Raw genomic sequence first — 25,089 nt, 5'->3', positions numbered from 1 at the left:
AAGTTCACCTTAAAGTTTCCAATGTGCAGCACATTCAGCTCATATCAGCTTTCAACGTCACATCTCTGAGACATTCCCTACACGTTTCGGCCAAATGCTCATCAGAGGCAGGCTCATGCGGCGTACTAGTATCCCTTTTATACACTACTAATTACCATATTTCCTCCCTTTTAAAGACTAGGTTCACCTTTAGGAACCTCTGATGAACTATGAAATACGTGGCGCAACGTGTTAGTAGGGAGTCGGGTGCAGTAGGCACCGAAACCAGAAGTGAGGCGGGAGTGTTGCTTACTATTTATGGAGCCGAAGGTTATTGCTTTATGCCATGTTATTATTTTCACTATATGAGTGCAATTCTTTTTAATAAAACTTGCTGCATTACTTTAAATTACTACATTATTGTGGCATTTGTAGAGTTTTGAGTATTTACAGTGCCCATTTCAATAAGACCGAATATTTAAAGAGACAGTACCATTTTTGGAGTGAAAGTCAAAAGTGTTTGGAGAAGTCCTGGGATATCTTTATAAACCCCTGAGGTTGGGGAAGACGTGTATTGACCTATACTCATCTATAGGTCCAATTCTTAAGGTAAGGGCACATCTTGATCACTGGGGTGTATCACCAATGAGTGGATTTTGTTGCAGCACCGGTATTTTGGTCACAAATTCAACGTTGAAAGATATGAGTAATGAAGAATTTGCACTGAATATGTTTTTATGAAAATTTCCATCTATTAATTGTTTATTATAATGATACATTTGTGGACTTTTTTATGTGTTATGTGCACTTTTGAGTTCACCCTGATTTCAAGCGAATGGTGTATTTTATTGATACAATACTTAACGCGATTTTGGGGTGTTCAGACAACAGCCCATAAACTCCTCTGCTGATAAACTGCTAAAAACGTCCGGCAGTTAAAAAAAATGGTCAAACTCACAAAAACGTGAGTTTAACATCAGCAGTGTCCATGAGACCTTTTACTTATGAGCAGCAAAAGTTTTATTTATACACTTTATTTATTGTTTTTGAGTTGTTATAGGTGTGGGAACACGCTTAAGTGGGAGCTGCAGCTGCACATTTATATACACTATATTGTCAAAAGTATTGGGACACCTGTCTTTACACGCACATGAACTTTAATGGCATCCCAGTCTTAGTCCGTAGGGTGCAATATTGAGTTGGCCCATCCTTTGCAGCTATAACAGCTTCAACTCTTCTGGGAAGGCTGTCCACAAGGTTTAGGAGTGTGTCTATGGGAATGTTTGACCATTCTTCCAGAAGCGCATTTGTGAGGTCAGGCACTGATGTTGAACGAGAAGGTCTGGCTCGCAGTCTCCACTCTAATTCATCCCAAAGGTGTTCTATTGGGTTGAGGTCAGGACTCTGTGCAGGCCAGTCAAGTTCATCCACTCCAAACTTGCTCATCCATGTCTTTATGGACCTTGCTTTGTGCACTGGTCCAAATCATTTGGTGGAGGGGGGATTATGGTGTGGGGTTGTTTTTCAGGGGTTGGGCTTGGCCCCTTAGTTCCAGTGAAGGGAACTCTTAAGGCGTCAGCATACCAAGACATACAGTGGGGACGGAAAGTATTCAGACCCCCTTAAATTTTTCACTCTTTGTTATATTGCAGCCATTTGCTAAAATCATTTAAGTTCATTTTTTTCCTCATTAATGTACACACAGCACCCCATGTTGACAGAAAAACGCAGAATTGTTGACATTTTTGCGATTTATTAAAAAAGAAAAACTGAAATATCACATGGTCCTAAGTATTCAGACCCTTTGCTCAGTATTTAGTAGAAGCACCCTTTTGATCTAATACAGCCATGAGTCTTTTTGGGAAAGATGCAACAAGTTTTTCACACCTGGATTTGGGGGTCCTCTGCCATTCCTCCTTGCAGATCCTCTCCAGTTCTGTCAGGCTGGATGGTAAACATTGGTGGACACCATTTTTAGGTCTCTCCAGAGATGCTCAATTGGGTTTAAGTCAGGGCTTAGGGTCATTGTCTTGTTGGAAGGTAAACCTTTGGCCCAGTCTGAGGTCCTGAGCACTCTGGAGAAGGTTTTCGTCCAGGATATCACTGCACTTGGCCGCATTTATCTTTCTCTCGATTGCAACCAGTCTTCCTGTCCCTGCAGCTGAAAAACACCCCCACAGCATGATGTTGCCACCACCATGCTTCACTGTTGGTCTGTATTGGACAGGTGATGAGCAATGCCTGGTTTTCTCCACACATACCGCTTAGAATTAAGACCAAAAATCTCTATCTTGGTCTCATCAGACCAGAGAATCTTATTTCTCACCATCTTGGAGTCCTTCAGGTGTTTTTTTAGCAAACTCCATGCAGGCTTTCATGTGTCTTGCACTGAGGAGAGGCTTCCGTCGGGCCACTCTGCCATAAAGCCCCGACTGGTGGAGGGCTGCAGTGATGGTTCACTTTCTACAACTTTCTCCCATCTCCTGACTGCATCTCTGGAGCTCAGCCACAGTGATCTTTGGGTTCTTCTTTACTTCTCTCACCAAGGCTCTTCTCCCCCGATAGCTCAGTTTGGCCAGACGGCCAGCTCTAGGAAGGGTTCTGGTCGTCCCAAACGTCTTCCATTTAAGGATTATGGAGGCCACTGTGCTCATAGAAACCTTAAGTGCAGCAGAATTTTTTTGTAACCTTGGCCAGATCTTTGCCTTGCCACAATTCTGTCTCTGAGCTCTTCAGGCAGTTCCTTTGACCTCATGATTCTCATTTGCTCTGACATGCACTGTGAGCTGTAAGGTCTTATATAGACAGATGTGTGGCTTTCCTAATCAAGTCCAATCAGTATAATCAAACACAGCTGGACTCAAATGAAGGTGCAGAACCAGCTCAAGGATGATCAGAAGAAATGGACAGCACCTGAGTTAAATATATGAGTGTCACAGTAAAGGGTCTGAATACTTAGGACCATGTGATATTTCAGCTTTTCTTTTTTAATAAATCTGCAAAAATGTCAACAATTCTGTGTTTTTCTGTCAATATGGGGTGCTGTGTGTACATTAATGAGGAAAAAAATGAACTTAAATGATATTAGCAAATGGCTGCAATATAACAAAGAGTGAAACATTTAAAGGGGTCTGAATACTTTCCTTCCCCACTGTATTGGACAATTTCATGCTACCAACTTTGTGGGAACAGCTTGGGGATGGCCCCTTCCTGTTCCAACATGACTGTGAACCAGTGCATAAAGCAAGGTCTATAAAGACATGAATGAGCGAGTTTGGAGTGGAGGAACTTGACTGGCCTGCACAGAGTCCTGACCTCATCCTGATAGAACACCTGTATTAACAATATTTTTGTGGCAGTGCACTATTAATTGCATTAATATGTTACACCTGTATTTAGGGTGTTACATATAACATGTTCCTAAGTATCCACTTCCCACCCCCAGAGCCACTGCATCTTTCATACGGGTGGTCCAATTAGATCTGCCTGTCAGTTTTCCTGCCTGACAGAATTAAAATGGGAGCTCCATGTTAGCTGTTCGGTTTGAATTCTGCATGGGATCTGTTCACACGGAAGGGACACAGCCAGTATGAAAGGGTTTTTTGTCTTCAGAACAGTTAATGATTTTGCATAAGGGTTATATTGTGTTACTGGCTTGGATGCATACAGTTTTTAACACATTTGCTTTTTAAAGATGCTTAAAACTCTTACTGCTGCCAACAGTGAAAACTGTAAAGTAATAAAAAAGGCTCTTGTTGTCACTTACTTTGGCGTCTGGATTGGCTTATTGGCTCCATCTGGAGAGCAGTGCACAGGAGCTCCAACTGCACTCTCATCTGACTTGTCACGCCTTTGTTCAGGTTCTGCAGTCCGATCCATCAACTTGGCTAAGGATGGCTTTATTAAGAAAATACATGAGTGACCTACAAGGGATATTTACAGTTTTATTAGAAAATATGCTATATCTTCAATGTCCTCCTCCCCTGCTAAGAACGGTTCATATCAACGTCTTTTTGATGGATGCAAATATTTAACCCCCCCCCCTTGCTTTTTGTAGCTGTGGTACATTTAATCAATTGTATTCTCCATAAGGATCAATTATACTAAAAGTGCACCACATTATATGACACATGCAAAGGTGTGAATGAGCCCTTTTTCCTTGCAAGGCTATAAACCAATAGTATGGCACAATAATATAAACAATAATAGACGTGAGGTTAAAGCGGAACTCTATCCAAAAGGGGAAGTTCTGCTTTTAGGCCTCCTCCCTGATCCTCATTGACCTTTTGCATTGTTGGGAGGGGGGGAGGGAGCGGGTACTTGGTTTTGACAGATACCCGCTCCCACTTCCTCTCGGCCTAGGCGATCTGAACATAAGTTCTCCTTCCCTGCAGTCATCTGGGATTCGTGTCACAGGTTCCAGAAGATTGTGGGGGTGGGCACCTGGCTGTGAAGCCACCAGCTGTCACAGCCAGGTGCCCACAGTTAAAGTGTTACTAAACCCACAACAGTAAAATCAGTCTGTATATGCACTAAAGCTTGCTTGTTATACTCACTATGGAACCTAAGGGGTTACTTCTCTGCAATGTGTTAAAAGGCTGTTTGATTCTGGCTTCTCTGATCCTTCTCTTCTTCCACTGTCCCCTTATAATTTCCTGATAACTCAGCCTCGATGGAAGTTATAAAGCTCTATTCACACAGCAATGTGGTAGTTTGCATCGCAACCTGCTGCGCCATAGTACTGCATGTAGTACTCTATACAGTGGAACGGAGTATTTCCAAGTCATTCTGAGTATTTCTGAACGGTTCTGAACCGTTCCGAGTGTCCTTGGCGCCCCCGCACCTCTGGCCAAATGCGGTACTGCACCGCCTATTAGCTTGAATTCTGCTCGTTTTGCGAGACAACACTTGCAAACCGAGTCAGAATTTTTTTAAAAAAGTTGCTTTCTTTCAAAACGCTCGTTAACCGTGTTTTTCGAAACCAAGGTTCCACTGTATTTCTTTTTCAGTGCACATTACTAAAACTATAGCAAACAAGGCTTTTTGCCTTGTACTGTGCTGGGAAAGTCCAAGCACACTCAGTGTGAATGAACCCTTTATAAATAAAAGTGAAATGTAAGAAGTATATCTAAATCCAAGAACAAAAAAAAAAAATAATATACAGTCATGGCCAAAAATATTGGCACCCCTGCATTTCTGTCAGATAATGCACCACTTCACCCAGAAAATTGTTGCAATTACAAATGTTTAGGCATTCTCGTGTTTATTTATTTTGTTTGTATTGGTATGGCACAAAAAAGTGGAGAAACAGAAAGTCAAATCTGACACATTCCACGCAAAACTCCAAAAATGGACTGGACAAAATGATTGGCACCTTCTCAAAATTGTAAGTAATAATTGCGATCCAAGTTTTTGATGCTCCTGTAATTTGTAATTAAACTCACCTGTATCAATTATCAGGTGCTAACAATATAGCAATCACACTGGCAACCAGTTAGAATGGTGAAAAATTGACTCAACCTTACTGTTGTGTTTCTGTGTGCCACACGGAGCATGGAGAAGAGAAAAAGCAGCAAAAAATTGTCTGAGGATTTGAGAACAAAAATTGTGGAAAAGCATGGACAATCTCAAGGTTACAAGTCCATCTCCAGAAATCTTAATGTTCCTGTGTCCACTGTGCAACATTGTGAAGAAGTTTACAGCCCATGGCACTGTAGCTAATCTCCGTGGACGAATGGTGGATAAAGAACCTCGATCATCTTCCAGACAAATTCAAGCGGACCTTCAGGCACAGGGTACAACTGTGTTAGCTTGCACTATACGTCACCATCTGAATGAAAAGGGACACTATGGTAGGAGACCCAGGAAGACCCCCACTGCTGACACAAAAACATAAAAAAGGCAGATTGGAGTTTGCCAAAATTCACCTGAAGAAGCCAAAATCTTTTTGGGAGAATGTGCTGTGGACAGACGAAAAAAAAATTATAGCTTTTTGGTAAAACCCATCATTCTACTGTTTTCAGAAAAAAAAAAATGAGGCCTTTAAAGAAATGAATACAGTCCCTACAATCAAACATGGTGGAGGTTCACTGATGTTTTGGGGTTGCTTAGCTGTTTCAGGCATTGGATGTGTTGAGCCTGTGCATGGCATTATGAAATCTGAAGACTACTAAGGAATACTGGGGTGCAATGTAGAGCCCAGTGTAAGAAAGTTGAGTCTCCATCAGAGGTCATGGGTCTTACAGCAGAAGAATGACCCAAAGCACAGATCAAAAAGCACCCAGAAATGGTTTAAGACAAAGCGCTGGAGAGTACTGAACTGGCCAGCAATGAGTCCAGATCTAAATCCCATAGAGAACCTGTGGAGAGATCTCAAAACAGCAGTTGGGAAAAAAGGAAACCTTCCAATCTGAGAGACCTGAAGCAGTTGATGAAAGAAGAATGGTACAAAACTCCAGTAGAGAGATGTAAGAAGCTGATTGATGGTTACAGGAGGCGATTGATTTCAGTTACTTTTTCCAATGGGTGTGCTACCAAATATTACATTGAGGGTGCCAATAATTCTGTACAGTCCATTTTTGGAGTTTTGCGTGGAATGTGTCAGATTTGGCTTTTTATTTCTCCACTTTTTTGTGTCATATCAATACAAACAAAAGAAAGAAGCCTAGGCTGACAATGCTGCTCCTCTAAAGATACAAGACAGTGAGTGAGCGTTGTCAACATAGCAGACAGCATGGTGGTAGCAGGATCATCAGGTGAAAATAAAGGAAAAATGCATGAAAGAATTAAATTAAAGATGACACCACAACTAAGGACTGGTAAGCTGAAAAATATAACATTTTTCTTTCTGAGCTTAGATATAGTTGTACTGCTCTGAAATGATGAAAAAATGTATCAGCTTGTATAAAAAAAAAACTGTGTAGTTTAACCACTTCTGCCCTGGAAGGTTTTACCCCTTTAATGACCAGGCCATTTTTTGCGATATGGCACTGCGTTACTTTAACTGACAATTGGGCGACCATGCAATGCTGTACCCAAACAAGAAGTCCTTTTTTTTACCACAAATAGAGCTTTGTTTTGGTGGTATTTGATCACCTCTGCGGTTTTTATTTTTTGCGCTATAAACAAAGAAAGAGCGACAATTTTGAAAAAAAAAAACAACAATATTTTTTACTTTCTGCTATGAAACATTTGCAATAAAAACATGTAAAAAAATCAAATTTTTTCATCAGTTTACTTTAGGCCAATATGTATTCTGCTACATATTTTTGAGAAAAAAAATCCAAATTAGCGTATATTGATTGGTTTGCATCTACAAACGATGGGATATTTTTATGGCATTTTTATTTTAGCGGCTGACAAATCAAACACTAAGTGACACTTTTTGGGGACCAGTGACACCAATACAGTGATCAGTGCTAGAAAAAACGCACTGTTACTGTATTAATGACACTGGCAAGGAAGGGGTTAACGTCAGGGGCGATCAAAGGGTTATGTATGCTCCTATGGTGTGCTTTCTTACCATGTTGGGAGGAAGAGAGACATCTGTGTTCCTGAATAGCAGGAACACAAGATCTCTCTCTTCCTCTGTGACAGAATGACGGTCTGCTTTGTTTACATAGGCAGACCGCCGTTCTGCCTCTCCTACGAACGATCAGCCACCAAACCTCACTGTGTCCAATCAGAGTGGGAGCGGGTCTCCGCACGCCCCAGATCTAGGAAGAGGAAACAACGTACAGGTACGTTGTTTTGCGCAGCCAGGCCGCCCTGCCGCAGTATATGTACGGTGGGCCGTCCGGAAGTGGTTAAATGATAAAACCAGTCATTACTTATGAGTCCATCAAGTAAGCAAGCAAAATTTAAAAAGCAGAACTAAACCCATCCATTTAACAGTTTCAAAAAACAGTTACATTCCCAGCATGCTGAGATTGCTCACTGTCACGTTTGCTTTTGTTCTCAACCGAACTTGTCAAACCATCAAATGGCTGGTGTCATAACCACACCATGGCAGTTGCAGATCAAACAGAGGCCAAGATGGCAGCTTCTTTGGCTGAAAAGGATAGGCGGGTTTAGTTCCACTTTAGAAAAAAAAACAACCTTCACTACTGCTATACCTGCCCGGGCTTTGCTGAGATCTCACAATTTCAATTAGTATGGAAGGGGTTTTTTATATAATAGGGGTCAATTAGTTTTTCAATTTCATTTTTCAATTAGTTACACAGTTTCTTTTTAGAAATCCTTACAGTTGGGTCTTGCACCTCCCAAGCATGCATGCTGCAATTTCCATTCACTCAAATTTACTCTGTGTTCCGAGATTGTAATGTATTTGGTGAATTTAAACTGAAAGTTCAGTTGGCTTTAAAGTGGAAGTAAACCCTCCTATCATTTTCAGCCAAAGAAGCTGCCATCTCAGCCTATATTTAATCTTCAACTGCCATGATGCTGCACATGTGAACAGTTATGACACCAGCCATTGGCTGGTTCGACAGTTTGGTTGGGAGCACATCCAATGTGGCAGTTACATTCCTGGCATGTGACGGAAATGTAACTGTTTTTTAAAAACTTTTAAATCTATGGGCTTACTTCTGCTTTAAATCTGTTGTAACTGTCAACATGTAGCTAAAGTCCATTTAAAAAGTGAAACTAAACCTATCGATTTAACGGTTCCCAAAACAGTCACATTCAAGGCATGCCACAAAAAATGATAACTGCCACCGCTACTAGTGTGCTTATCTTACCTCTCAACCAAACTTCAAGCTGTCAAGTGGCTGATGTCATAGCTGATCAGATGTGCAGCACCATGGCAACTGGAGACAAAGATGGCAGCTTCCTTGGCTGTAAAGGAGATGACGGTTTAGTTCCAACTTAATGGCTTTTTTTTTTTTTTTTTTTTTTTTTTTAGGTTTGACATTTATAATTCCCCATTCATTATATAAAGACCCCTGTAAGAGTAAATGTATTCGATTTAAAAGGTAAAGTGAATTATCACTTGTTCTCAGCACTGATGTGGGTAAACTTCTGGTGTAATAAAGTCCTTATTTCTCTCATGAACACTCTGGTGGAGAAATCTATTAGACCTAATAGATCCCGAGCCTATCCTGACCATTAGGGCTCATTAACCACTAGACGACTGCCCACAGAACAATTACGTCATTAATTTGACGCTAAAAATTGTTGTTATGGCAACAGCTAACTGCCATACCTCCAGCATCCTCTTGTTCTGTGGGTCATCGTCTACAAAATAAAAATGATTGCAGTGGCACATTCACCGCGACATCACTTTTATAGGCGACCGGAGAGGTGCCCCCTCCTTCCGGTCCTTTCCACGCTTACCAGAGAGATCGGTAAAGGCGGAAACCATCCGATCTGCTGGAGTGAAAGGCAGGAAGTCAAGTGAGGGCAAGATAGCCCCCCCCACCTCCACTTGACTCTATGCCCTTGGAGGACCGAAGCAATATCTAACGTCACTTCCGCCTCACGGTCTTAAATGGGCTGATTTTTTTTTTTTTTTTTGTTAAAAGGTAAAATACATTTTTTTTTTTTTTTACTTTTAAAGGTAAATGTGAGATCTGAGGTCTTTTTGACCCCAGATCTCTCAATAAAGAGGACCTGTCATGCCCTATAAAAATCATTTTTTATTGTTTTTTTTATCACTTTTATTCCTATTACAAGGAATGTAAACATTCCTTGTAATAGGAATAAAAGTGATAAAAAAAATTAAAAATTAAAAGGGACAGTGTAAAAATAAAAAGTAAAATAAATAGAAATGTTTTTTTTCAAAGCGCCCCGTCCCTCCGTGCTCACGCGCAGAAGCAAACGCATACGTTAGTTGCGCCCACATATGTAAACAGCATTCAAATCACACATGTGAGGTATCGACGCGATCATCAGAGCGAGAGCAATAAATCTAGTGCAAAATCTCCCCTGTAACTGTAAACTGGTAACCTGTAAAAAAAATAAAAAAAAAAGTAAAGTGTTGCCTTTGAGTACTGAAGTTTGTCGCCAATCCACAAGTGTGTACAATTTTAAAGCGTGACATGTTAGGTATCTATTTATCATTTTTCACATTATACCAAAAAAATTGGGCTAATTTTACTGTTTTGTTTTTAACTCATAAAAGTATTTTTTCCAAACAAAATTGTGTCTAAAAAGCCGCTAAGCAAACACAGTGTGACATAAATATTGCAAAGATTACATTTAACTCTCTAGGGTCCCTGCTAAAAAATTATATATATATATTTATATAATATGTTTGGGGGTTCTAAGTAATTTTCTAGCAATAAATACAGATTTAAACTTTTAAACAAAAAATTCCAGAAAAGGCCTGGTCAGGCAAGTGGTTCAACATGGGCAGCACTCTCTGATCTGCATTGGATAGCTTTCCAGGTGGGTGGTAGAGCAGTGGCTGCCAGGTCTTCAGGAGGCGCTACTACACAGGGATCTCCAAACTTCGGCTCTCCAGCTGTTGCAGAACTACACATCCCATGAGGCATTGTAAAACTCTGACATTCACAGACATGACTGGGCATGATGGGAGTTGTAGTTCCTGAACAATTGGAGGGCCGTAGTTTGGAGACCCCCTGCTACTGCCACCTCCTGAAACCTGAACAGGGATTTCGATTGGAATACAATGCAAGTGTAAACGAGCCCTCAGAAATTCGTTCCCTAAATTTACTGATCTGATAAAAGTAAGGGCTGGTTTACACTTGCGCTACTCCCTGAAAAGTGATCTGTGGTGGATCGCCCATCAGAGAGCTGTATGTTGTCTCCCCACCGCCGGATTTAACCCCTAAACCCCCTCACCACCACATGCATTTGATGTGGTCATGTGACCCCCATTTGGGGGACGTTACTGCTACTATGAGAATCATTTTTGCTGCACCTCCACGCAAAGCATAATGGCTGCAGGCAGCACGTGTACACCCCCATCCTGTTTTTTTTTTACCACCCCTCCCCCAACCACAAGTGTAAACATGACCTCAGGGATTGATTTTTCCAGCATGAATCTATAACTGGAGCATTCATCTGATCACAGAATATTATTCTGTCAAGGGTTGGGCAAACTTTTGGCTCTATAACATTTCTTTATAATAATAATAGCATTATCTGACACACAGGACCCCCCACCCCAGGAATGCCCCAATCCGCAGACCCCAGGTGTCTCCCCTGTGACAGGACACTGCTGATAAGGTGAGCCCCCCCACCTGACCAGCACCCCCAGTGCACACACAGCCCGGCCACCCCCCGATCCCACGATCTCCATTCTCTCATTCACTGCCTTCTCTCACCTCCATGTGTCTTGTTTACATTCCGCAGTTTCCGGATGTTCAGCCCCGCCCCCTCCCAATGACAGTTCGCCTGTGATTTGCTGCCCCTGTCAGTGCCGCCTACGCTGATTGGCTGATTTCCCTCCAGGTGTACCGCCACTTCCTTGTTTGTGACACCGCCTACCATCACGTGGCTGTAGCTTCGCTGCAGGTAATTGGTCCTTCGTGTTTCCATGCCGCTGGCTCCACCCCGATCTGTAATGTCAGGTGGCGTTGCTCCATGTGGCGGGGGTTGGTGACGTCTCTGTGGCAGGTAGCTCGGTACTCTGGATCACACTCAGTCCGAGCGGCCAGCTGTAGAAGTGGAAGTGACGTCATGGACCTGGGGCACATGCGGAAGAGGTACAGGAATGATGACGAGGTGAGAGGCCTGGTGACGTCACCTGGGGCTCATTAATAATAGAATAGAACAGGGAATGCTGGGACTTGTAGTACCACACCACTAATATGTCCTTCAGTGACATGGAGGTCAGCAGGAAGAAGCAGTTACAGTAAGGACCCTTCAATGCTGAGCCTGCAGCAATTTGTAAACGCATGCACTATTGCGACGCACGTTTTTGCACCAGGCACACAGGATCGCCCATCCAAATAAATGGCGCAAAAATGCGACCAAGTAGCTCATGTATAATTTTGAGTGTCCAACTTTGTTTCGTTTATTTTATTTTTACCCGTGCGTTTTTTTTTTTTGTTTGTTTGACAAATGCACATCTCCTCTGCCGCGTTTTGGGGTGTTGTTCACAATGGCAACGAAAGTGTGATGCGCGTTCTCCACACGTTTCTTAAACGCTAAGCCTGCATTCACACGTAGCATTTGGTAAATGTGTGCAAAAATCACAAAGCGTGCTTGTTCAAAGGAAAGGGCTGTCCTATGCGTCTGGCGCAAAAAACGTGGCAAAGTAGCTCCAAGCAGTATTTTGAGCGTCAATCCTTGTGCGTTTTTTAAAGCAAGCAGAGTTCCGCCCCCCCCCCAAAAAAAAAAAAAATAAAAGTCAGCAGCTACAAATACTGACTTTTAATATAAGGACACTTACCTGTCCAGGGATCCATCGATGTCGGCATTAAGGATGAGCTCCGGCGTGTTCGCACACTCCACATGCAGAGTCCGCCAGGAAGTCAGCACTGCACAGCGCTAATCACAGGCAGAGACATTTCCTGATGTGCGGCTGCAGAGATTGGGAAATGTCTCACTGCCTGTGATTAGCGCAGCGCCGTGCCGACTTCCTGGCGGGCTCTGCATGTGGAGTGTGCGAACACGCCGGAGCTCATCCTTAGGCCCCTTTTACACAGTCGGACCGTTCAGGTCTGCCTGTCAGTTTTGACGGCGGACCTGAATGGGCGCTCTATGTTAGCCTATGGAGCGACGGATGTCAGCGGAGACATGTCCGCTGACGTCCAACCCGGTCCGATCTGCTAAAAGCAGACGGATGCCCCAATGTCCAGATTCGTCCCTGGCGGATCGGATCAGGTGAGATCTGATGAAAACGGACATGCTGTCCGTATTCATCCGATCTATCCATAGGAAGCAGCAGCGCTCGACAAGCCCCTCCCCGCTCAGTGAGCAGAGAGGGACCTGTCATCCGTCGGCTCAGCGGAGATCAACAGAGAGATCTCCCGCTGAGCCGGCGGACCGAGGCGGACTCTATGGAAGCGGATCTGCCTCGTGTGAAAGAGGCCTTAGTCGGCATGTTTCCATCAGCTGTCAGGTGCTGCCGCCGCCGCCATTGCCAGGCCCCTACTGCACATGCTCACTGCACTTTCTAAATGGCCTGGCGGTGGTAAGAGGAGGGGGGTCGAACTTCTGACGTACCTCGCCACAGCAAGGTCCAACAGAAGTGGGGACAAGGTACCCCCCCCCGAAAGGTGGCAAATGTGGCACTGGAGGGGGGGGGGTTCAGATCAGTGGAAGTTCCACTTTTGGGTGGAATTCGCTTTAACCACTTCGTATCCAGGCCAATCCTGACAATTCACTCCTACATGTAAAAATCTACTTTCATTTGCTAGAAAATGACCCCCAAACATAATAAATAAATATATATATATATATATATATATATATATATATATATATATATATATATATATAAATTATGTTTGGGGGTCATTTTATAGCAAAGAAAAGTGTGTGTGTGCGTGTGTATATAATATATATCAGGGGCCCTATAGAATAAAATGATGGGTGTTGCAATTTTTTATGTCACACTGCATTTGCGCAGCAGTTTTTCAAACGCATTTTTTTTGGAAAAAATAAACTTTAATGGATTAAAACAAAAACACTATTTACCTCACATTTTTGTCTAATGTGAAAGATGATGCTACGCCGAGTAAATAGATGCCTAACATGTCACGCTTTAAAATTGCATCTGCTTGTGGAATGGCGACAAACTACAGTGCTTACCCACCTCCACACCGGGCCAATTCTGGCATTCCTTTCCTACATGTAAAAATCAGGTTTTTTTTTTTTTTTTTGGTAGAAAATTACTTGGAATCCCCAAACATTATATAGACCCTAGAGAATAAAATGGCGGTTGTTGAAATTTTTCATGTCACACTGTATTTGCGCAGCAGCTTTTTAAACGCGTTTTTTTTTTTTTTTCCGGGGAAAAAAAAAACCCCAAGTTAGCCCGTTTTTTTTTTATAATAAGAAAGATGATGTTATGCTGAGTAAATAGATACCTAACATGTTACGCTTTAAAAATGCGCACGCTTGTGGAATGGCGACCGTACCTAAAAATCTCCTTAGGCAACATTTTAAAAATGTTTACAGGTTACCAGTTTACAGTTACAGAGGAGATCTTGTTCTAGAATTATTGCTCTCACCCTAACGATTGCAGCGACACCTCACATGTGTGGTTTGAACACCGATTCTGCGCACGAGTTCACAGGGACAGGACGCTTTCAATTTTTTTTTTTCCACCTATTTATTTTACTTTTTCATTTTGCACTGTCACTTTAAAAAAAAAAAAATGTGATCACTTTTATTCCTATTACAAGGAATGTAAACATCCCTTGTAATAGAAATAAACATGACAGGACCTCTTAAATATGAGATCTGGGGTCAAAAAGACCCCAAATCTCTTATTTACCTTTTAAAAGCAGAAAAAAAATATATGTAATTTTCCCATTAACAACAAAAAAAAAAAACAGTCCTTTTAAAACTGTTGAAAGTGATGTTAGAGGTCGCTCCGGTCCTCCAAGGGCATAGAGCCAAGTGGGGGCCATCTTGCCCTCACTCAGCTTCCTGCCTAGCCATCAGCCGCACCGGATCGGTTACCGATGGCTCCAGTAAGCTTGGGAACCACCGGGGAGGGGGCCACCTCTCCCGCAGCCTATAAAAGTGATCTTGTGGTGAATCCACTGCTGGGACCACTTTTATATGAAAGCCGACCCCCTGCTTTAAATAAAGATACCGGGGTTATGACAGCTAGCTGCTGCCATAACCCCGGTATTTAACGTTAAAGTAATGACGTATATTTACAGTTTAGGCGGTCAGCAAGTGGTTAACAATGAATGGCAACGAAAGTGTTACACGCGTCCTCCACACGTTATGGCGGTCATTGCAATATTTTACGTCACACAGTATTTGCACAGCGGTCTTTAAAACGCAATTTATTTTGGAAAAACTACACTTAACTGAATTTAAAAAAACTAAACAGTAAATTTTTTGGTATATTGTGAAAGATGGTGTTACACTGAGTAAATTGATACCTAACATGTTACAGTTTAAAATTGCGCACACTTGTGGAATGGGAACAAACTTCAGTACATAAAAATCTCCATAGGCAATGCTTTAAAAAAAAAATGTAACGGTTACCTGTTTAGAGTTGCAGGGAAGGTTTTGTGCTAGAGACATTGCTCTCGTTCTAACGATCGCTGCGATACCTCACATGTGTGGTTTGAACATCGTTTACATTTGCAGGCGCGACTTGTATATGCAATGCATTTTTTTTTTGTGTGCAGGTACAGGGGCGCTTTTTTTTTTTTTTTTGGACACTGTCTCTTTAAAAAAAAATAAATGTAAAAATCCACTGTGACAGTAATAGACTGTGACAGTAATAGGCAGTGACAGGTGCTCTTTATGGAGGGATCGGGGGTCTATAAGATCCCAAATCCCTCCTCTGCACTAAAAAGTATTCAAAATGCCAAAAATGGTGTTTTGGAATACTAAGGTTTTTTAAAAATTGGCGCCATTGGCCGCCGAGTAAACTGGAAGTGACATCATGACCAGTGATCACTGGTCAGTGGCAGTCGGTTTGTGTCAGATTGTCCACCACACTATCACAGTCCCCGTTCTAAGTCACCGTTTGCCACCATTGGTGGAAAAAAAAATGACAGTATATATACCATAGTTTGCAGATACAAACCAATCAATATGCACTTTTTGGGATTTTTTTTTATCAAAGACATGTAACGGAATACTTTTTGGCCAAAATTTATGAAGAAATTTGATTTTTTTTTTTTTAAATTGGGTATGTTTTGTGACAGCAAACATATTGGATTGTTTTTTCAAAATTTTCTGTCTTTTGTATTTTTTTTTATATCACAAAAAAATAAAAAAAAACCCTTTGGTGATCAAATAATGCCAAAAGAAAGCTCTGTTTGTGTGACAAAAAAATGATATAATTTTTATTTGTGTACAGCGTTGCATGACCGCGCAATTACTAGTTAAAGTAACAGTGCCTGAAAGCAAAAAATGGCCTGGTCATGAAGAGGGTAAAATCTTCCGGAGGTCAAGTGGTCAATAACTTTATTGAAATTTCACACAGTGACACTTCATTAATTTCTATGCACTACTGAACTGCGGTGTGGTAATGGACAGAGACTTAAGTTGAGTTCTGGTGTGATGCAGAAAAATTCAGAAATGCTGCTTTTTTTTATGTTTTCCTTCTGCTCAGTTTTAACATGAATGGGGCACACTGAAAACAATTGTTTTCTATGTGTCCTTGTAGAAAGCTGGGTTGCTCAGGTGTTGAAAAATGCAGGCCTCCGCATGTAGGAGAGTATTTATTAAGAGTCATAGGGCTATTTGTCCTATGAAACTAAATGTATATTCATTCTGTGCAAATGAGGGCAAAATGAACGTTTTTCAGACTATTTTCTCTCCCGGTGGAATGTTCTTAATTTTTAGGAAAATACCACGGTATGGCCACTAGATGGAGCAGATGATCAACGTAAATAAATACTTATTTACCATGATGGTCAGCTCCATCTAGTGGCCATGATGTTGTATTTTTCCTTTTTTTTTTTTTTTTTTTTTTTTTTTTTTCTTTTCTGAAGAATTCATGTAACCTGGAGAAGAAATGGCCTAATATTTTTTTAATATATTTATTTATTACTACAGGTACTTGTATAGCAGCATCGGTTTACACAGCGACCAATCTTTTTTTTTTTTTTTTTTTTTTTTTAGGCCATTGAGACACTTTGATAACCCCAAAATAATACTCACAGTTTGGGTGTAATATTTCCACCTCTGTCTGTTTTCGTACTGAAGAATAACTTAAATGTGATGCTGGCTGTTTCCATCTTGCTTGTGGGCATGTGAAGCCCACAAACATTGATTTCCTGGGTGCGGTGAATGCTGTTCATTCACAGCTTGTTCACAAGCATGATCATTGTTCCTGCACTGAATCTTGGGAAGCCTGACACTAAGCTCCCAGGAGACAGTGCGGCGCCGGGGAAAGGCAATAAACATGCCTACTCCAATGGGAGGAGAGACAGGAAGTGCCACAATAAAGTACAATATAAAGGTAATTACAGCGATAAAAAAAATGTTCATGCGGCATTTGAACATCTATGCAATTAACTGAAGGGGGTAAGATTAAGTTAAAAATTTTAGTGGAACCCCGCTTTAAGGATCTTATCACCTAAGGTCCCTAACTCACATTCATAGAGATATATGTAGTAAGGCCAACTTAGACAGCAACCAATTAACCTAGCAGCATGTCTTTGAGGTGTGGGAGGAAACCCACACAGGCACAGGGAGAATAGGCAAACTCCAGGCAGGTAGTGTCGTGGTTGGGATTAATTTGCCCTCATTTGCACAGAACAAATGTACATGCAATTCCACAGAACAAATAGTTAAAATCTTTTTTAACCACTTCAATACATGGCACTACCCCCCCCTTCCTGCCCAGGCCAATTTTCAGCTTTCAGCACTGTCACACTTTGAATGACAATTGCATGGTCATACTACACTGTACCCAAATGAATCTTTATTTTTGTGAAAAAAAAAAAAGAGCTTTCTTTTGGTGGTATTTTATCACCACTGGGGTTTTATTTTTTGCACTACAAAAAAAATCCGGAAAATTTTGAAAAAAATAAGTTTTTCTTTGTTTCTGTTACAAAACTTTGTAAATAGGTAAGTTATCTCCTTCACTGATGGGCACTGATGAGGTATCACTGATGATGAGGCACTGGTTGGTGGCACTGACGGGCACTGGTAGGTGGCACTGATGGGTAGCACTAGTAGATGGCACTGGCAGGCATCACTGATGGGCACTGAGTGCCATGGGCGTTGCTTGGCATCCCTGGTGGTCCTGGGTGATCATCCTTGGGGGGGACTGCACTGATAATCATTTAGCGCAGACCACCCCCCCCCCCCCCCCAGGAGAGCAGCTGATCGGCTCTTCTCCTCTCGCAACTGTCAGTGCAAGTGGAGGAAAAGCCGATAAACGGCTCTTCCTATTTATACTGTGATTGGACACAACTGATCACATGGTGAAGAGCCTATGGCAGAGGCCGAGATCGGAGATGCCGTGTGTCAGACTTGTGGCGATTGACATTCTGCACGCCACCGCGGGCGCACGTTAGCTTGTTATCCTGATGGATGTCATATGACGCCCAGTCAGGATAAGTGAACCACTTCCCGGCCGTCATTCTGCATACAGCGGGCGGGAAGTGGTTAAAATACACTCCATAGTGTGAACAAGCCATAACGCTGTGACCTCTCAAAAGCTTGACCTTCTAGGCAAATAAAATAAGTATGCACAGATGTCTCTGAAATTGCGGCTGAAATTGGGACTAACACGCGAGAGTGAAATAGTGCTGAATCGCACGGCTTCATTCCCACAGCTCAGTGTGAACCTGGGCTTAAGGAGATTAAAAGCTTACCTGCTGGTTTACTGAGTCGTGTCTGTGCTTTACCAGTGTTGCTTGTTTGCTCCTCCCCTTACATGAAGCCCGATTTGTAGGCATTCCTAATGTGCAGTTCAATTGATACCTCCACCTCCCCTGCGATTCCTCTAGATTTCTTTTTAGACTTTCTATTTTCACCTGGTGTTCTGGCCAGTGTCTGTTTTTCAACAGAACAAACATTCCTGCAGATTGCATCCGTTACAGGGATGAGGCAAATCATTTATCACTGACAGGGGGTGCTTACAATGATCCGCTTTTTTTTATTTATGTAAAACTTTTATCCCAAAAGGAAAGGTTTTTGTAACTGCCTATAAATTAGGCGTTTAATGTCAATGTGCTAGTGTAATTAAATCTGCTAGTGCATCTAACACTGCAAACCCCCCCCCCCCCCCCCAATGCTCATTCATCCACTCTAATACAGGAGGTTTGTTACTAGCCAGATCATCAGGTGAAAACAGAGGAAGAAAAGCCGAAAAAACGAATGCAGCCACCACACATAATGATTGGTAAGCTGCAATGTATTACATTTTAGTTTTGGGTTTAACCACTTGCCGACCGCCGCACGACTATATACGTCGACAGAGCGGCACGGGCAGGCAAAAGGACGTATATGTACGTCCTTGCCTGCCCGCGGGTGGGGGGTCCGATCGGACCCCCCCCCGGTGCCTGCGGCGGTCGGCAAATCTCCCCCGGCGATCGGTGGTGAGGGGGAGGCCATCCATTCGTGGCCCCCCCCTCGCGATCGCTCTCAGCCAATGGGATCATTTCCCTGCCTCTGTATTGTACACAGAGGCAGAGGAAATGATGTCATCTCTCCTCGGCTCGGTATTTTCCGTTCCGGGCCGAGGAGAGAAGACTGCAATGTAAGTGCACCAACACTACACACACAGTAGAACATGCCAGGCACACTAAACACCCCGATCCCCCCCCCGATCGCCCCCCGATCCCCCCCCAATCACCCCCCCCCCCCCTGTCACAAACTGACACCAGCAGTTTTTTTTTTTTTTTTTTCTGATTACTGTATTGGTGTCAGTTTGTGACAGTTACAGTGTCAGGGCAGTGAGTGTTAGGCCCCCTGTAGGTCTAGGGTACCCCCCTAACCCCCCCTAATAAAGTTTTAACCCCTTGATCACCCCCTGTCACCAGTGTCGCTAAGCGATCATTTTTCTGATCGCTGTATTAGTGTCGCTGGTGATGCTAGTTAGGGACGTAAATATTTAGGTTCGCCGTCAGAGTTTTATAGCGACAGGGACCCCCATATACTATCTAATAAATGTTTTAACCCCTTGATTGCCCCCTAGTTAACCCTTTCACCACTGATCACTGTATAACCGTTACGGGTGACGCTGGTTAGTTTGTTTATTTTTTATAGTGTCAGGGAACCCGCCGTTTATTACCGAATAAAGATTTAGCCCCCTGATCGCCCGGCGGTGATATGCGTCGCCCCAGGCAGCGTCAGATTAGCGCCAGTACCGCTAACACCCACGCACGCAGCATACGCCTCCCTTAGTGGTATAGTATCTGATCGCATCAATATCTGATCCGATCAGATCTATACTGGCGTCCCCAGCAGTTTAGGGTTCCCAAAAACACAGTGTTAGCGGGATCAGCCCAGATACCTGCTAGCACCTGCGTTTTGCCCCTCCGCCCAGCTCGGCCCAGCCCACCCAAGTGCAGTATCGATCGATCACTGTCACTTACAAAACACTAAACGCATAACTGCAGCGTTCGCAGAGTCAGGCCTGATCCCTGCGATCGCTAACAGTTTTTTTGGTAGCATTTTGGTGAAATGGCAAGCACCAGCCCCAGGCAGCGTCAGGTTAGTGCCAGTACCGCTAACACCCACGCACCGTACACCTCCCTTAGTGGTATAGTATCTGAACGCATCAATATCTGATCCGATCAGATCTATACTAGCGTCCCCAGCAGTTTAGGGTTCCCAAAAACGCAGTGTTAGCGGGATCAACCCAGATACCTGCTAGCAACTGCGTTTTACCCCTCCGCCCGGCCCAGCCCAGCCCACCCAAGTGCAGTATCGATCGATCACTGTCACTTACAAAACACTAAACGCATAACTGCAGCGTTCGCAGAGTCAGGCCTGATCCCTGCGATCGCTAACAGTTTTTTTTGTAGCGTTTTGGTGAACTGGCAAGCACCAGCCCCAGGCAGCGTCAGGTTAGTGCCAGTAGCGCTAACACCCACGCACGCACTGTACACCTCCCTTAGTGGTATAGTATCTGAACTGATCAATATCTGATCCGATCAGATCTATACTGGCGTCCCCAGCAGTTTAGGGTTCCCAAAAACGCAGTGTTAGCGGGATCAGCCCAGATACCTGCTAGCACCTGCGTTTTGCCCCTCCGCCCGGCCCAGCCCAGCCCACCCAAGTGCAGTATCGATCGATCACTGTCACTTACAAAACACTAAATGCATAACTGCAGCGTTCGCAGAGTCAGGCCTGATCCCTGCGATCGTTAACAGTTTTTTTGGTAGCGTTTTGGTGAACTGGCAAGCGCCAGCGGCCTAGTACACCCCGGTCGTAGTCAAACCAGCACTGCAGTAACACTTGGTGACGTGGCGAGTCCCATAAGTGCAGTTCAAGCTGGTGAGGTGGCAAGCACAAGTAGTGTCCCGCTGCCACCAAGAAGACAAACACAGGCCCGTCATGCCCATAGTGCCCTTCCTGCTGCATTCGCCAATCCTAATTGGGAACCCACCACTTCTGCAGCGCCCGTACTTCCCCCATTCACATCCCCAACCAAATGCAGTCGGCTGCATGAGAGGCATTTTTATGTCCTCCCGAGTACCCCTACCCAACGAACCCCCCCAAAAAGATGTCGTGTCTGCAGCAAGCGCGGATATAGGCGTGACACCCACTATTATTGTCCCTCCTGTCCTGACAATCCTGGTCTTTGCATTGGTGAATGTTTTGAACGCTACCATTCACTAGCTGAGTATTAGCGTAGGGTACAGCATTGCACAGACTAGGACACACTTTCACAGGGTCTCCCAAGATGCCATTGCATTTTGAGAGACCCGAACCTGGAACCGGTTACAGTTATAAAAGTTACAGTTACAAAAAAAGTGTAAAAAAAAAAAAAAAAAAAACACAAACAAAAATATAAAATAAAAAATAATAGTTGTCGTTTTATTGTTCTCTCTCTATTCTCTCTCTCTCTATTCTCTCTATTGTTCTGCTCTTTTTTACTGTATTCTATTCTGCAATGTTTTATTGTTATTATGTTTTATCATGTTTGCATTTCAGGTCTGCAATTTTTTATACTTTACCGTTTACTGTGCTTTATTGTTAACCATATTTTTGTCTGAGTACAGCATTCACGACTTTGAGTGGTTATACCAGAATGATGCTTGCAGGTTTAGGTATCATCTTGGTATCATTCTTTTCAGCCAGCGGTCGGCTTTCATGTAGAAGCAATCCTAGGGGCTAATTAGCCTCTAGACTGCTTTTACAAGCAGTGGGAGAGAATCCCCCCCCCCCCCCCACCGTCTTCCGTGTTTTTCTCTGGCTCTCCTGTCTCAACAGGGAACCTGAGAATGCAGCCGGTGATTCAGCCAGCTGACCATAGACCTGATCAGAGACCAGAGTGGCTCCAAACATCTCTATGGCCTAAGAAACCGGAAGCTACGAGCATTTTATGACTTAGATTTCGCCGGATGTAAATAGCGCCATTGGGAAATTGGGGAAGCATTTTAGCACACCGATCTTGGTGTGGTCAGATGCTTTGAGGGCAGAGGAGAAATCTAGGGTCTAATAGACCCCAATTTTTTCAAAAAAGAGTACCTGTCACTACCTATTGCTATCATAGGGGATATTTACATTCCCTGAGATAACAATAAAAATGATTAAAAAAAAAAAAAAAAAAAATGAAAGGAACAGTTTTAAAATAAGATAAAAAAGCAAAAAAATAATAAAGAAAAAAAAAAAAAAAAAAAAAAAAGCACCCCTGTCCCCCCTGCTCTCGCGCTAAGGCGAACGCAAGCGTCGGTCTGGCGTCAAATGTAAACAGCAATTGCACCATGCATGTGAGGTATCACCGCGACGGTCAGATCGAGGGCAGTAATTTTAGCAGTAGACCTCCTCTGTAAATCTAAAGTGGTAACCTGTAAAGGCTTTTAAAGGCTTTTAAAAATGTATTTATTTTGTTGCCACTGCACGTTTGTGCGCAGTTGTAAAGCATGTCATGTTTGGTATCCATGTACTCGGCCTAAGATCATCTTTTTTATTTCATCAAACATTTGGGCAATATAGTGTGTTTTAGTGCATTAAAATGTAAAAAAGTGTGTTTTTTCCCCAAAAAATGCGTTTGAAAAATCGCTGCGCAAATACTGTGTGAAAAAAAAAAATTAAACACCCACCATTTTAATCTGTAGGGCATTTGCTTTAAAAAAATATATAATGTGTGGGGGTTCAAAGTAATTTTCTTGCAAAAAAAAATAATTTTTTCATGTAATCAAAAAGTGTCAGAAAGGGCTTTGTCTTCAAGTGGTTAGAAGAGTGGGTGATGTGTGACATAAGCTTCTAAATGTTGTGCATAAAATGCCAGGACAGTTCAAACCCCCCCAAATGACCCCATTTTGGAAAGTAGACACCCCAAGCTATTTGCTGAGAGGCATGTCGAGTCCATGGAATATTTTATATTGTGACACAAGTTGCGGGAAAGAGACAAATTATTATTATTTTTTTTTTTTTTTTGCACAAAGTTGTCACTAAATGATATATTGCTCAAACATGCCATGGGAATATGTGAAATTACACCCCAAAATACATTCTGTTGCTTCTCCTGAGTACGGGGATACCACATGTGTGAGACTTTTTGGGAGCCTAGCCACGTATGGGACCCCGAAAACCAAGCACCGCCTTCAGGCTTTCTAAGGGCGTAAATTTTTGATTTCACTCTTCACTGCCTATCACAGTCTCGGAGGCCATGGAATGCCCAGGTGGCACAAACCCCCCCCCAAATGACCCCATTTTGGAAAGTAGACACCCCAAGCTATTTGCTGAGAGGTATAGTGAGTATTTTGCAGACCTCACTTTTTGTCACAAAGTTTTGAAAATTAAAAAAAGAAAAAAAAAATTTTTTTTTTTGTCTTTCTTCATTTTCAAAAACAAATGAGAGCTGCAAAATACTCACCATGCCTCTCAGCAAATAGCTTGGGGTGTCTACTTTCCAAAATGGGGTCATTTGGGGGGGTTTTGTGCTACCTGGGCATTCCATGGCCTCCGAAACTGTGATAGGCAGTGAAGAGTGAAATCAAAAATGTACACCCTTAGAAATCCTGAAGGCGGTGCTTGGTTTTCGGGGTCCCGTACGCGGCTAGGCTCCTAAAAAGTCCCACACATGTGGTATCCCCGTACTCAAGAGAAGCAGCAGAATGTATTTTGGGGTGCAATTCCACATATGACCATGACCTGTGTGAGCAATATATCATTTAGTGACAACTTTGTGCAAAAATAAATAAATAAATAAATAAATTGTCACTTTCCCGCAACTTGTGTCAAAATATAAAATATTCCATGGACTCAACATGCCTCTCAGCAAATAGCTTGGGGTGTCTACTTTCCAAAATGGGGTCATTTGGGGGGGGGTTTGTGCCATCTGGGCATTTTATGGCCTTCAAAACTGTGATAGGTAGTGAGGAGTAAAATCAAAAATGTACGTCCTTAGAAATCCTGAAGGCAGTGATTGGTTTTCGGGGCCCCGTATGCGGCTAGGCTCCCAAAAAGTCCCACACATGTGGTATCCCCATACTCAGGAGAAGCAGCTAAATGTATTTTGGGGTGCAATTCCACATAGGCCCATGGCCTGTGTGAGCAATATATCATTTAGTGACAACTTTTTGTAATTTTTTTTTTTTTTTTTTTTTTTTTTTCATTATTCAATCACTTGGGACAAAAAAAATGAATATTCAATGGGCTCAACATGCCTCTCAGCAATTTCCTTGGGGTGTCTACTTTCCAAAATGGGGTCATTTGTGGGGGTTTTGTACTGCCCTGTCATTTTAGCACCTCAAGAAATGACATAGGCAGTCATAAATTAAAGACTGTGTAAATTCCAGAAAATGTACCCTAGTTTGTAGGCGCTATAACTTTTGCGCAAACCAATAAATATACACTTATTGACATTTTTTTTACCAAAGACATGTGGCCAAATACATTTTGGCCTAAATGTATGACTAAAATTGAGTTTATTGGATTTTTTTTAGAACAAAAAGTAGAAAATATCATTTTTTTTCAAAATTTTCGGTCTTTTTCCGTGTATAGCGCAAAAAATAAAAACGGCAGAGGTGATCAAATACCATCAAAAGAAAGCTCTATTTGTGGGAAGAAAAGGACGCAAATTTCGTTTGGTTACAGCATTGCATGACCGCGCAATTAGCAGTTAAAGCGACGCAGTGCCAAATTGTAAAAAGTGCTCTGGTCAGGAAGGGGGTAAATCCTTCCGGGGCTGAAGTGGTTAATAGCGCTTTAAGAATACATACTGGAAGAGAATTTTCTTTTTAAATCAAAGTTTAGTATTACTTTAAATATAATCAGAAAAAAACTGAACTTTTTTTTTTTTTTTTTTTTTTTTTTTTTTTTTTTTTTACCTGTTGGAGGATATACATAAAATATTTATTTTTTAAAGCTATA

General features: G+C 42.4%; 2 protein-coding genes across 2 annotated transcripts in view; one reads left to right on the top strand and one right to left on the bottom strand.

Annotated features, from left to right (window-relative positions):
• LOC141114415 (uncharacterized) overlaps nucleotides 1-11,496 on the bottom strand; it is a 35,180-nt gene extending 23,684 nt beyond the window's left edge. Inside the window, exons 1-2 of the mRNA XM_073608074.1 lie at nucleotides 11,268-11,496; nucleotides 3,746-3,902 (exon numbers count right to left, since the gene is read on the bottom strand). Of these exons, the coding sequence (XP_073464175.1) occupies nucleotides 3,746-3,902; nucleotides 11,268-11,481 (371 nt within the window). The 5' untranslated portion in view covers nucleotides 11,482-11,496. The remainder of the gene's footprint in view (nucleotides 1-3,745; nucleotides 3,903-11,267) is intronic.
• PNPO (pyridoxamine 5'-phosphate oxidase) overlaps nucleotides 11,459-25,089 on the top strand; it is an 88,810-nt gene continuing 75,179 nt past the window's right edge. The window contains exon 1 of the mRNA XM_073608075.1: nucleotides 11,459-11,667. Within this exon, the coding sequence (XP_073464176.1) occupies nucleotides 11,527-11,667 (141 nt within the window). The 5' untranslated portion in view covers nucleotides 11,459-11,526. The remainder of the gene's footprint in view (nucleotides 11,668-25,089) is intronic.

The sequence above is a fragment of the Aquarana catesbeiana genome, linkage group LG12, assembly GCF_042186555.1.
Source record: "Aquarana catesbeiana isolate 2022-GZ linkage group LG12, ASM4218655v1, whole genome shotgun sequence".
In the NCBI taxonomy this organism is placed as follows: Eukaryota; Metazoa; Chordata; class Amphibia; order Anura; family Ranidae; genus Aquarana; species Aquarana catesbeiana.
The sequence above is the reverse complement of the archived record's forward strand: the minus strand, read 5'-3'. Positions and strand labels throughout refer to the sequence as shown.